Source organism: Dendropsophus ebraccatus, chromosome 12 (genome assembly GCF_027789765.1).
Source record: "Dendropsophus ebraccatus isolate aDenEbr1 chromosome 12, aDenEbr1.pat, whole genome shotgun sequence".
NCBI classification, from domain to species: domain Eukaryota; kingdom Metazoa; phylum Chordata; class Amphibia; order Anura; family Hylidae; genus Dendropsophus; species Dendropsophus ebraccatus.
The window spans coordinates 58,069,599-58,082,610 of record NC_091465.1 but is presented as its reverse complement, the minus strand read 5'-3'; the positions used below and the strand labels follow the sequence as shown (position 1 = coordinate 58,082,610).

The 13,012-nt window shown below is 44.0% G+C and overlaps 1 protein-coding gene across 3 annotated transcripts in view; it reads left to right on the top strand.

Annotated features, from left to right (window-relative positions):
* Positions 1-6,806, top strand: part of USP2 (ubiquitin specific peptidase 2) — a 97,874-nt gene extending 91,068 nt beyond the window's left edge. For all 3 annotated transcript variants that reach the window (XM_069947808.1, XM_069947807.1, XM_069947809.1), the window contains 5 exons: positions 2,242-2,322; positions 2,847-2,925; positions 3,918-4,025; positions 4,403-4,523; positions 4,743-6,806. In XM_069947808.1, coding sequence (XP_069803909.1) covers positions 2,242-2,322; positions 2,847-2,925; positions 3,918-4,025; positions 4,403-4,523; positions 4,743-4,830 — 477 coding nt within the window. In that variant the 3' untranslated portion in view covers positions 4,831-6,806. The remainder of the gene's footprint in view (positions 1-2,241; positions 2,323-2,846; positions 2,926-3,917; positions 4,026-4,402; positions 4,524-4,742) is intronic.
* The last annotated feature ends 6,206 nt before the right edge of the window (positions 6,807-13,012 follow it).

Here is a 13,012-nt window from a genome sequence, read left to right as displayed (position 1 = left end):
GTGCATTTACACAGACAGATTTATCTGACAGACTTTTGAAGCCAAAGTCAGAAATGGATTTGAAAAGAGGAGAAATCTCAATGTTTACTTTATGACCTGTTCTCTGTTTACAGTCTGTCCCTGGCTTTGGCTTCAATAATCTGTCAGATGAACCTCTGTGTAAACGCACCCTTAACAGCCTAAAAAGTTCCTTGTTTGGGAACAGCAAGTTGTACAAAAAGCACTGAAACATTGAACAGTTGGACATGTGCCTTCAAAATGGAGAAGGTCACAATAAGTTCACCTGTAAAGGTTAAAGGGCATTTTACATTCATCCTGAAATTTCAGCCGCAAGTCAAATAACTTTTTTGTGATTAGTGTGTATTTACACATACACTAATATGTGATTAAAAAAAAGTAGATCACCAGGTGATGTAAGGACAGCCTAGTGCAGAGCAGACCTGTCCCCTTATATAGGGCAGCCTAGTTTGATTACAGATCTACTTTAATTGTATATGTAAAAGTAGGTTAACTTGGACATAGTAAGTCAGGTACAGCAGTAACATCGTACCTGTGTTCAATTGAACTCCATTACTGGTTTCCAATTGAAAATCTCCCATTGACTTCAGTAAGAATGTTTACACATGGCTGAAAAATGTATTCGTGCATGTTTCCACATGAAATCGCCTCAAATATCACCCCTTGTGAAATCTTTGTCAGTCCACATAAATGTATGCATTAAAAACCTCACTGATTTCAGATGAGGATTTCTGCACAGATTTTGAGGTTAACACATCCAGTTTCTTTAATTTACTGTATGAACAAGCCCTTAAAATGCTATTTCTAATTAAGCTTATTATTCTCTATTCATAGCATAGAGGATAACAAGCTGATCACTTGAACTGGGAGTATTCCTGCCTGGCCACCACAGTCTGTGCTCCATTCATTTTCTATGGGGCTGCCAAATGCTTTCAAGTTCAGCGCAAGTTCAGATAAGGGCCCTATTACACGGGACGATTATTGTGCGAAAAATCATTATGTTGTTAGAATTCAAACGATAATCGTTCTGTGTAATTGCAGGCAACGATCGAAAAATCGTTTGACGTTGATTTAGATTTGAACCTAAAATTTTTACTCGTTCGCTGTAATTCCACATTCGTTCGCTTAAGTTCTGCATTTTTTTCACTTAATTATTCAGTGTAACTGCACATTGTTCATTGTTTTGCTGGGATCAGAAGGAATAAGCGATCATAGTAACGATCACAATAACGATCGTAGTAACGACCATCGTTCTGTGTAATATGGTGAACGAGTTCAGGTTAACGATAAACCAATCTCTTTTGCGATCGTTAAAAATCGCTCCGTGTAATAGGACCCTAGCACTGGGTCCACTATTGATAGGCTGTGGTCACAGCTCTCCTCAGCTTCCTCTCTGTGCAGGTCACAGGGCATGCCCACAACACTCTCCAGTAGGAATCAATTAAGCATCAGATTTCTATGGAGTGCTGCTAATTTTTTCTGAATGCTGTTTAAATTCCAAGTTAGATCAGTCAGATTGCAGGGGACCCAAGTCTTGTTTTGAAACAGAGCTGCGAGTTGTGCATATACTTTGCCTTTACCCTTTATTGTCTATATAGTGTTGTACTCAGCTGCCTCCAGTAGCTCTATAGACAATGAATGGACCAATTGTGTGCATCCATGATGCCATTCTGTTCCAAACCCAGACTTTTGTATCCATTCTTGAGATTTGGGGGGAGCGTCCCATTGGTCAGACCTTTTACGATCTGACCCCTGTATCCTGTAGATAAGGAATAAGTGTTATAATCTGGAATACCCCTTTAACAGCAAAGCAGTAGTTCAGGCAATATGTTCACGAAAAGGAGGTTTTATCAATCCCACCCTCGGCGCATGTCTGTAAAAAATCGTAGTAGGTAATAAATAAAGGCGATATTACTTAAAGGGAATGTATGCCCAGTCTTCATGCAGTGTTCCCATTTTCGGACACTGATAAAAAATGATGGTAGTCAGAAACAGTGGCAGGTGATGTATAAGGCACTCGGCCTGGGAGCCATTCTGTGCAATACAATTATGCAAGGAAACAAACATAATTGCATTGATAAATGTGCCGCATTGTATCTTGAATAATGGTTCTTTATTCCCTTTTGAAGTAGATTGAGTGATAAATTGCTACATACAGTCAATAAAGCTCTCATGCTTCATGCATTATACAGAATGGCTTTCATATTCCTCTTTCTCATCCAGAAAAGCGTTCCAGAGGTTTCCCTAATGGACTGCATTCGCCTCTTCACGAAGGAAGATGTCTTAGATGGGGATGAGAAGCCAGTAAGTGTCCTATAATGGTCTGAACTGTGAACAGTTGCATTTAGAGGTGTCAAGTAGACAAAAAAGCATTTACTGTGTTAGGGCCAGTTCACACTGAGCAAGATCGTCGGAATCCCGCCGTGCTCATTGTGCTGCTGTAAAGTGAATGGAGAGGGCGCGCTCGTCCGCTGCCGCTGCTCTCCGCTCAAAGAACTAACATGTTAGTTCTTTGAGCGGAGAGGAGAGGGAGCGGACGAGCGCACGCTCTCTCCATTCACTTACAGCAGCACACTGAGCACGGCGGGATTCCAACGCTCTTGCTCAGTGTGAACTGGCCCTTAGTGTGAATGTCGGTATTAGTCTAAGGGCCCTACAGTCAGTTTTCCTAGAACCTTGTACATACTTTATGATGTGTCATGGACTATGTATGTTACCTGTAATTGACCCTTAACTGTGGAACGGTAAACCAATGTCTACGTTTACATATGAATGCACAGCTACATGTTCTATCAGGATCTCATCATTTATCCATTCTCCTTTTTCAGACATGCTGTAGATGTAAAGCTCGTCGCAGATGTACCAAGAAGTTCACCATCCAGAAATTCCCCAAGATTCTTGTACTCCGTATCCTTTCCAACAGGACTGTTTTTTTGTCCTGATTCCTATACTTTTCTAGGCTCTGCTAATAATAACGCTCAGCCTTCCAGTACAGACTCCAATCAGCCCCTATATAAAATGACCTAATGATCACATGAGCTACATGGGTGCAGCTATAGAAAACCACATTGGGAAGCTGCAAATGGCCGTGCCAACCATGTAATCCAAGGACAGAGTCCATAGGAGTAATATGGGATAGCCCTTGTTTGAGAGCAGGTTGTCCTATCAGTCTTCTTTCTCCTATTGCATACAGATTACAGATCACTGTGCTTTTTAGTTTCACGTTTTGGCAGACATAAGGCTGTCATCAGTTGTAATAAACAACTTACAGTTGGTATGGACGACCTTAGGGGTACACTCACATGTATTTAATCTGATGCAGATTTCACACAGGATTTCAGATCTGAACAAATAATCAATACAAGTAAATAGCTGAAATCTGCATCAAAAGAAAGTTGCATAAAATCCACAGCAGATTAAGTACATAAAAAGGTACCCTTACTCTGGACATTGCAACTTGTCCATTCTTTTCCTCCCATTGTTGACAGCTCTTTGGTCTGGCTAATGTGTGTGTTCCTAACAAGGAAAGGAAAATAGGGGCAAATGCATTTATCGTTCGACGTTTAAATGGGGGTGGCTGATGCAGTTTGATGCAGTGCTAGGGTGTCCAGGAAAACATGGATACCGCCTATGGCTGCAACCACATTTTCCTGGAATCCCTATGACTGCATCTAACTTTCTAAGTTACTGGTATTTAAATGCTGAATGATCGGACTTGAGCATGTTGGAGTTGCGCTCATCTCTAATAACTGTATTAGTTAAGATGAAAGTACCCCTGGAATTATTATAAAGTGAGTTGCTGGAGCCTCTCAACTCCCTTTTTCATCCACATTTACCTGGAGACTTGTTCTGTTTCTGCCTTTCCACAAGTTTTATTCCTTGACCCTTACCCACTTTAGATCTGAAAAGGTTCTCTGAAGGTCGCATTAGAAGCAGCAAACTTTCTACGTTTGTGAATTTCCCATTAAAAGATTTGGACTTGCGGGAGTTCTCTTCAGAACCAAGCAGTAAGTGACTGTCATTTTATGTTATATCCTTATGTGAATATATATATAATATATATTTATTATGATTTGCTGGAATTGATTCTTGCACTATAACCTTGTGCATACAGTTGGGTGGGGACCATTTATCAGCCATCTGTCTTCCTCTAGCGATGAGGACATTATGAGTTTTGAGGTTTGGATCCACACATTATCTCTATGGCACCAGTGAGCAGTCAGGCTTTGAAAATAGAAGTACTGTTATAAGCAACTTAATCCACTAGGTCTGTATCTTCATAAATTGCAGAAAACTTTGCACAAGTTACTTGACCCATTAGGCTCTTTATATATAACTTATGCATTGACACAATGTAAATGTTTCTTCTACCATCTTTTTGCAGGTCACGCATCCTATAATCTGTATGCAGTATCCAATCACTCGGGTACAACCATGGGAGGACATTACACAGCTTACTGCAAGAACCCAAATAATGGAGAGTGGTACACTTTCAATGATTCAAGGTAATTTTCAGTCTGTCTAGAAAGATTGAGGGAATATCTCTCTCTCTTTCACTTTTATGTAGATTCTACTGTAGTTATCAGTGGCACAGTGTCTCCTAGTGGCCATGTTTGTCATTGCTTTTTTGGCATGGGTATTGGTATGACACCACCAATATTTGTGTATATTATTTATTTATTTTTACCTAAACCACAATCCTTTTTTTCTTTTTATAATTTCAGAGTCACAGCAATGTCTTCCAGCCAGGTCAGAAGCAGTGATGCTTACGTTCTATTTTATGAGCTATCGGGACCGTCCTCCAGAATGTAGCCTGACAAACAGTAATGACTGGAGAAAAGAGACTTGCAATCACCTGTGAATCACCTGCAAAGAGGCTCACGAGTAAACCTAAATTATACTCTAGTGAGCAACAAGACCTGTTTCTTGGAACACCAGCATGATATTCACTCACCAGTTGCCTTACCTACACAGCCAAAAAGAAATAGGATTATTGCCTTAAATTGGGTCCTTGTGACACTGGACGAATAACAAAGCAAGAAAGACTTCAGATTCCAAGTTGCATTGGCTGCTCAATAATATGTGATATTTGTTAACGCTGGATACGATATATGAAGCGGTGTAGTTTTGCCTCTTCTGGTTTTGCACAGTGATGCCACTCCAGACACCTTGTTATTGCTGCTGTTTTATTTGGTTGGTGTTAGGAGAAGACTCTTCAGATTCTAAGTTCTGATGGTACTTCTTCTAAAACATATTTAAAATGATTCTCAGGAAAGCTTCTATATGTGACGAACATCTCAGTAATGTGAGACGCCCTCGTTGGGTTTTTAAGGGACTGTAATAAGTGTTCTTTTCCTAAATGGGGGCTCCTTCAGTGTGAAAAGCTACTGTAAGAACCACAGTGGAGAGGGGCCACTACAATAGGTAATCTCCTATTTATCCAAATGGTCACAATTGTAAATAATGCTAATAATGTTTATTTGAAGTGATGTGTGTTTAATATATCAACTGGAGTCCTCAGCTCAGGACGTATTGCTGTTATATTATATGGAACTTATGGGTTTTCAGTGTGTAGAGTGGAATAAGTGACCACTCCTAACATAACTCCAGACAGAGTGCTTGACAGTGCCTAGGTTTCCTATGAGGTGGAACTGTGGGGGGCCATGTGAACAAAATAATAATGCACAGCTTGAGAGTTGTGCGGCATCCACAACAGTGTTATATAGATGGACTGAAGACTAAACCGGCTATTTTTTGCAACTATTTTATATATTTTTATTTGTCGGCAGCCACAGTGAAGTATGCAGCCCTATTTATTGTGAAATTTGTTGCAGTGAATTACAAATGTAGTTATAGGTCGGAGGTCTGAGAAGGTGAAGCTGTTGATGTGAATGTCTCTTCACTGGAAAGATCTGTTTATTACAAGGTTTCAAGTTAAAGGGATATTCCTCAACAAACCTAGATAACCCTGTAGGACTCCTTTTCCTGTTTATATCATGAAATAAGCTAGGGTACTCTGGTTACACACCTTTTACAGTTACTTGATACATCCTTCTGTTCTCAATGTGTGGTCTATAATTTTTCTGACAGTCAGATGGGCGTGAACTTTATGTTTAACAAGGAGAGTGAATATCAGGGGATGGGCGTGATAACACAGTCAGGGATGTCAATTTTTTACGGCGTGTATTTGCCTAATACACACCCTTGACTGTATAATCACTCCTGATCACCTTATATTCACTATTTATAAAAATTTACTTTACGCCCTTCTGACTATTAACTGAATTGTCAGAGAAAGTACGAACCTACGTACCTCGGGAACAGAAGGGTGAATCAAGAAACTGTAATATGGTGCGTCATTAGGGCGTCCTATGCTATTTCATGATGGTAACATCTATTTGTTTATTTATTTTTTTTGGGTTGATTACAGGTCCTCTTTAGAGGGGTTATACAAGATTAGAAAAAAGCACAGCTACTGTCTTGCAAAAACAGAACCAACCCTGTCCTCAGGTTGTGTGTGGTATTACAATTTCAGCTCCATTCACTACAATGGAACTAAGCTGCAAAAACTCTCCTAAGCTGGAAACAAGAGTGGTGCTGTTTCTGGAGGAAAGTGGCCGTGTTTTTGTAATCCTGAAAAACCCCATACATTCATTAAGCAAACTTGCCTCCTGCTCCTGGTATGCCACTCTTTACCTCCTATTGTTGACAGCTCATTGTCTAGGTTACAGACCACCACTCTGCAATAAAACCCGTAGTCAAACTCATTAGATACAGCGCGTGTATATGTAGAGAGATATTATACAGTATATGTATATCTATAAATCTTTACTCATCTGTACAACCACTGCTTTTAGAGTATGGATAAACTGTTTCCTATATGTCTACTTTATAGAGAGAATCTCTAATTTACCAGCCAGACCACTGCTTTTAGAGCAGAGTGGTTGTCGGTAACCTATACAACTTGCTGTGAATAATGAGATAAAAAGAGCAGCATATGAGGAAAAGGAGGCAACTTTGGTAAATGAATATATTTGCAAAAATATTTAACCTGACGTGCCTTAAAAGTTTACATGTATTGAAATGTAATTACCCCTTTAAGGCCATTATGTCCTTGTGTGGATGTCTGTTAGTTAATAGTTGCCTAGGCTTCTCATCAAACATCTGATTTTTTTTTTTTTTTTTGTGCAGTGCGCCCCCTTTATTTGCCAATTGCACTGATTTTAGTTTTGATTAGAGATGAGCGAACCAGGTTCGAGTTCAAGTCCACCCGAACTATCGGGATTTGATTTGCGGGGGCTGCTGAACTTGGATCAAGCTCTAAGGTTGTCTGGAAAACATGAATACAGCCAATGACTATATCCATGTTTTCCACATAGCCTTAGGGCTTTATCCAACTTCAGCAGCCACGGCTAATCAAATGCTGAACGTTCGGGTTCAAATGGACTCGCTCATCTCTAGTTTTGATAAAACATTGTTTAATCCAATTGGAGTTGTCCTCCGCATCTTGACCTGGTTCAACAATCTTAATAACCTGTTACCTTTTAGCGCTGAGCTAAGTAGGCACATGAATAGACAGACATTTGGTAGACATGCTGAAATTGGATAAAAACAGGTCACATGTAGTATGGATTTCTATGAAAAATTACACTAAATTTGATTGTGCTTATAGTAGGACATATGACAAATCCAGAAGGAATAGAATACACATCAAGATAATCAACATTTAGATTCAACTGTCAGGGCAACCAATAGAAATAGAGAGCCGTCTCCTGGGTTATTACAGTCAACTTCTCCACTTTCTTTTGCACTAGTTTTGATAAATCCCTCCCACTGTGTAAAAGCCATTGCTTCTATTCATTGGTAACACAGGCTTCTGTGCTTTCATTTCACCCATATGTTCTGGTTGTAGACAAATGTGGATTTACGATTATTCTGTCCATACACTGAATAATTTTAGCTATATCAATTGTGTTACATTTGGTCTAGCAGTATTAGCAATAACTGATTGTATTTGCACTGTAAGCAACTACTGAGTGTCTCTGTGCTATAGAGAAGTGCATGTATATTGTGTAAGGCCTTGTATGTATAATATGTAAGCATGAGATATGATGAGCTGTGTGTGTGTATCATTTATTGTACTGATAGCAATGTAGTGAACTGGAACTATACCTGCTGCATATCTCTTAGACAGTGAGTATTTTGGGGTCACCCACAACCCCTCTCAGGCCACACTGAGCTGGTGCTTACCATGTAAGTGTGTAGAATTTGTAAAGAGTTCTGCTGTAACCCTAAGGACCCTATGTGTTCTATGCAAATGTACATATCTTAATTATACTGTTTTAAAAGCAATGACTGACTCCTGTCCTTTGTTCAGTACCTTTGTCTGTATTCCGTGGCGGAAATGACCCAAATTTAAATAAACGGGATGATGTGACTTGCGCCACATTTTCAATGTGTTTTTAGACACGTTAGAAAGTGGCCTTTTGTAATGGTAAATAGAATGTACGAAACAAAGTTAATTAATTTTGCTTGTGCCTTTTTCTCATTAACTTTTGTTTTAGAGGTTGTCTGGGGGCCAAACATTTAAAGACTGTCATCCCCTCTTCTCTCGCTTCATTTAATTGGTTTTGTTAATTGGATGGGGCTTTACAGCAGTTGCACCCCATCTCTTGGCTGGGGAGAGGGCCCATCTGCCATGAAGCCCTGCCTAGCCAACACTGCCCACCGATGAAATGAAGCGATTTAAGAGCAGAAAAGACTCAGACAAGTTTTTATACAGGTATATCAAATGTGCAGCATCTACGCTTGTGGATGGTGCCGAGAACCGCACATACAGTAAGCGTTACAATATCACTTTAATGGTGCGTTCACACCTACAGGATCTGCAGCTGATTTTCTGCAGCAGATTTCAGTTAAATAACTGAACACAGCATCAGCTTTGATGCTGTGTTCAGTTATTTAACTGAAATCTGCTGCAGAAAATCAGCTGCATATCCTGTAGGTGTGAACGCACCCTAATGCTGATTAGTGGTCTGCAATTAAGCTCTTGTGGTTCTATAAAGTTTCCTATTTAGGAATCCAGTATGCATAAATGATGCAGTAAAACCATTTCTATCCTTATTCCGTGTATCATAGAAATGAACAATGCATGTTAAAATCTAGTACGTGTGACATGTTTTGGACCTTGCAGTTCTTACTCACATCTTGTGTCGGCCACTGGGAGGAGTGTGTATTTTGTACTGACCTATGTGTCTTCTGTAGAAGCTATATGTAAGCTGACCAAGTGTTTAACATGGTGCACTGGGGTTTCCAAATAGCAGTACTTTTAGTTTACAACTCAGTTTACAGTATAAGGTCTTTTCAATGTACAGTTGTACAGTATAACACTTAGCACCATAGTCTGACAAAAGTTTAGAACATCTACAATTCCCATCATGCCTGGACAGCCAAAGCTAAAGCTTTGGTTGTCCAGACCTGATGGGAATTGTGGTTTTGAAACATCTGGAGGGCCTGAGTTTGACACCCCTGGTTTAGAACCTTTGACAAAACAGATTACAATGATCGAGCATGTCAGTTATAGACTGGCCAAAAAGATTAAATCTATAGGAATGTAGATTTAGAAAACCCACGTGCTGATAACTACATCCTGTCGGATCCTGGTCTCTTTTAAAGTGGCCATTTCTTGTACATCTGACCTGGCTGGTGAGAGAGCCCCTGCATCCAAGCAGACAGTTAATGGAGAAATGACTGCATGTGCAGCTCTCGTTTGCTTCACTGGGCATATAGAGAAGCAACTACGCGGGCTGTGGTGGCTACAGAAAGCTAAATTATTTCCTTGTATATCTATGGCTTTGTCACTGTTCATGAGAGGGACACACTGTAGGGTGTCACTATAAGGGCTCTTGCACACTACAATCTATTCCTCAAAATGGGGCAAAGGAGTTTAGTATAAGCCTTCTAGCCTACCTGTCTGCTAAATTAGGGCTTGGCGTCATCCGATGGTCCCTGTGGCTTCTGTCCACTGCCCTTGGTTGATAAATATATCCCTATACACAAGTAAAGCGTTTTAGCTATCATGTCAGGTAGGGCTGGGCGATATTGGCCTAAATCAATATCGCGGTTTATCGCACATGTAGCCGCGGTAACGATAATTGAACGATAATTATGACACACACCTTTTTTGCACACCCACTTGCTGTGCCAAACTGGCGATATTTTGATTCAAAAAAGTAAAATAGAACTCACTGAGCAGCAACCCATGGTTAGTCTATTATTATTTGTCATTATTAGGGGGTCTCAGCAGAGACCTGGACATGTGTATATACAGGTATACAGCCTCTACAGGGTATACACAGGTCACAGAGGGATAGGTGTGTATGACTATATGGGGGGGATGGATTGGGGTGTATTACTATACAGGAGGTTGGGATCGGGTTACAGGACTATACAGGCAGCGCATAGGGATAGGGGTGTATGACTAAACAGGGAGGGCGGATAGGGGTGTGTGACTATACAGGGAGGGCGGATAGGGGTGTGTGACTATACAGGGAGCACGGATAGGGGTGCGTGACTATACGGGGGGGCAGACAGGGGTGTATGACTAATAGAGGTGTATGACTATACAGGGGGGGGGGCAGATAGGGGAATATGACTATACATAGGGGGGCGGATAGGGGCGTATGACTATACGGGGGGAGGACGGGTGTATTATAAGAGGGGCGGACAGGGGTGTATGACTATACGGGGGGTGGACAGGGGTGTATGACTATACATAGGGGGGCGGATAGGGGCGTATGACTATACATAGGGGGGCGGATAGGGGCGTATGACTAAACGGGGGCGGAAAGGAATGTACGACTATACAGGGGGGCGGATAGGGGCTTATGACTATATGGGGGGTGTGGATAGGGGTGTGTAGCTTTACAGGGGGCACATAGGGATGGCAGGCGGATAGGAGTGTATTATACAGGGAGGTGCATGCTCCCTGTAACAATATAGAGCTGTAACTAGAGCTGGGCGATATGGCCAAAAAATAAAATCTCCATTTATTTTAAATTTTTTGGACGATTCTCGATTTAAATCTCGATTGTTTTCTTTTTGCTAAATAAAGAAAATTTTTCTCCCTGCAATCGTCAGATACTATTTTAATGACGTTTGAGACAACAGTAGTAGTGGAGGTATAGTGGATAAGGGGTGTAGTAGTAGTACAGGTAAAGATGAGGGGTGTTATAGTAGTACAGGTAAAGATGAGGGGTGTTATAGTAGTACAGATGAGGAGGATTAGTAGTACAGATATCGATGTGTGCTGTAGTAGTACAGGTAAAGATGAGGGGTGTAGTATCAGTACAGGTAAAGATGGGTGTAGTAATACAAGTAAAGATGAGGGGTGTAGTATTAATACAGGTATAGATGAGGGGTGACTGGGGGAAACAGACTGGGGCAGCTGGTGGGGACACAGGGGGACTGGGGCAGCTGGTGGGGACACAGGGGGACTGGGGCAGACACAGGGGGACTGGGGTAGCTGGGGGGACACAGGGGGACTGGGGTAGCTGGGGGGACACAGGGGGACTGGGGTAGCTGGGGGGGGACTGGGGTAGCTGGGGGACACAGGGGGACTGGGGTAGCTGGGGGGACACAGGGGGACTGGGGTAGCTGGGGGGACACAGGGGGACTGGGGTAGCTGGGGGGACACAGGGGGACTGGGGTAGCTGGGGGGACACAGGGGGACTGGGGTAGCTGGGGGGACACGGGGACTGGGGCAGCTGGGGGGACACAGGGGGACTGGGGCAGCTGGGGGGGGCACAGGGGGACTGGAGCAGACACCAGGGGACTGGGGCAGCTGGGGGGGGCACAGGGGGACTGGAGCAGACACCAGGGGACTGGGACAGCTGGGGGGGGGGCACAGGGGGACTGGAGCAGCTAGGGGGGACTGGGGCAGGGGGGGGACAAAGGGGGACTGGGGCAGCTGGCGGTGACTGAAGGGGGTCTAGGTCAGACTGGGGGTGACAGGGGGACTGGGTCAGACTGGGGGTGACAGGGGGACTGGGTCAGACTGGGGATGACACAGGGGGACTGGGGCAGCTGGTGGGGACACAGGGGGACTGGGGCAGCTGGGGGGGACACAGGGGGACTGAAGCAGCTGAAGGGGGGACACAGGGGGACCGGAGCAGACACCAGGGGACTGCAGCAGCTGGGGGGGGGGGGCACAGGGGGACTGGAGCAGCTGGGGGGGGGGACACAGGGGGACTGAAGCAGCTGGGGGGGGACACAGGGGGACTGGAGCAGCTGGGGGGGGGCACAGGGGGACTGGGGCAGCTGGTGGGGGGACACAGGGGGACTTTGCCCTCCTCTTATTCAGGCACACAGGTTCCCCTCCCGGCCACACATGCAGGTCCCGGTCTCTGGAGGAGGCTGCAGAGACTGTAATGGTGATAGTGTCGCTGCCATTACTGGAGCTGTACAGCGGGATCGGGGGATGCAGATCCCGCTGTTAAGCTCCAGGACCCGCAGGACGCTATCACCATTACAGTCTCTGCTGCCTCCTCCAGAGACCGGGACCTGCATGTGTGGCCGGGGCGACGGGACGCGATATGTACAGCTGGTCAGCCGCGGCTGTTAGGCGGAATGCCCGACCGACCTGCACCTCACTTCCCGGCACAAGTCCCGTCCGAGCGGGGCGGGGAGGGCAATGCTGTGTGTGCAGGGACGCCGGACGGGACTGGACTTGACGGGTGGGCACATGGATGGACAGGTGCGGCAGGACAGGGCCTGGACGGGTGGGGAGGGAAGGGGTGAGGGCGGGCGGCATTGTCACCTGGACCCTGCTGCTCCTCCACCTCCCGCTCTGATACCGGCGTCCCTGCACAATTTATTGTGCTGTGTGTGCAGTGTCGCCGGCATGTCCGAGCTGGAGGAGCAGCAGAAAAAATACCGCAGATACCGTCCTGGCTAAGTTGAGGTCGGTTAACCGATGCTAGTGACGGTATCGGTA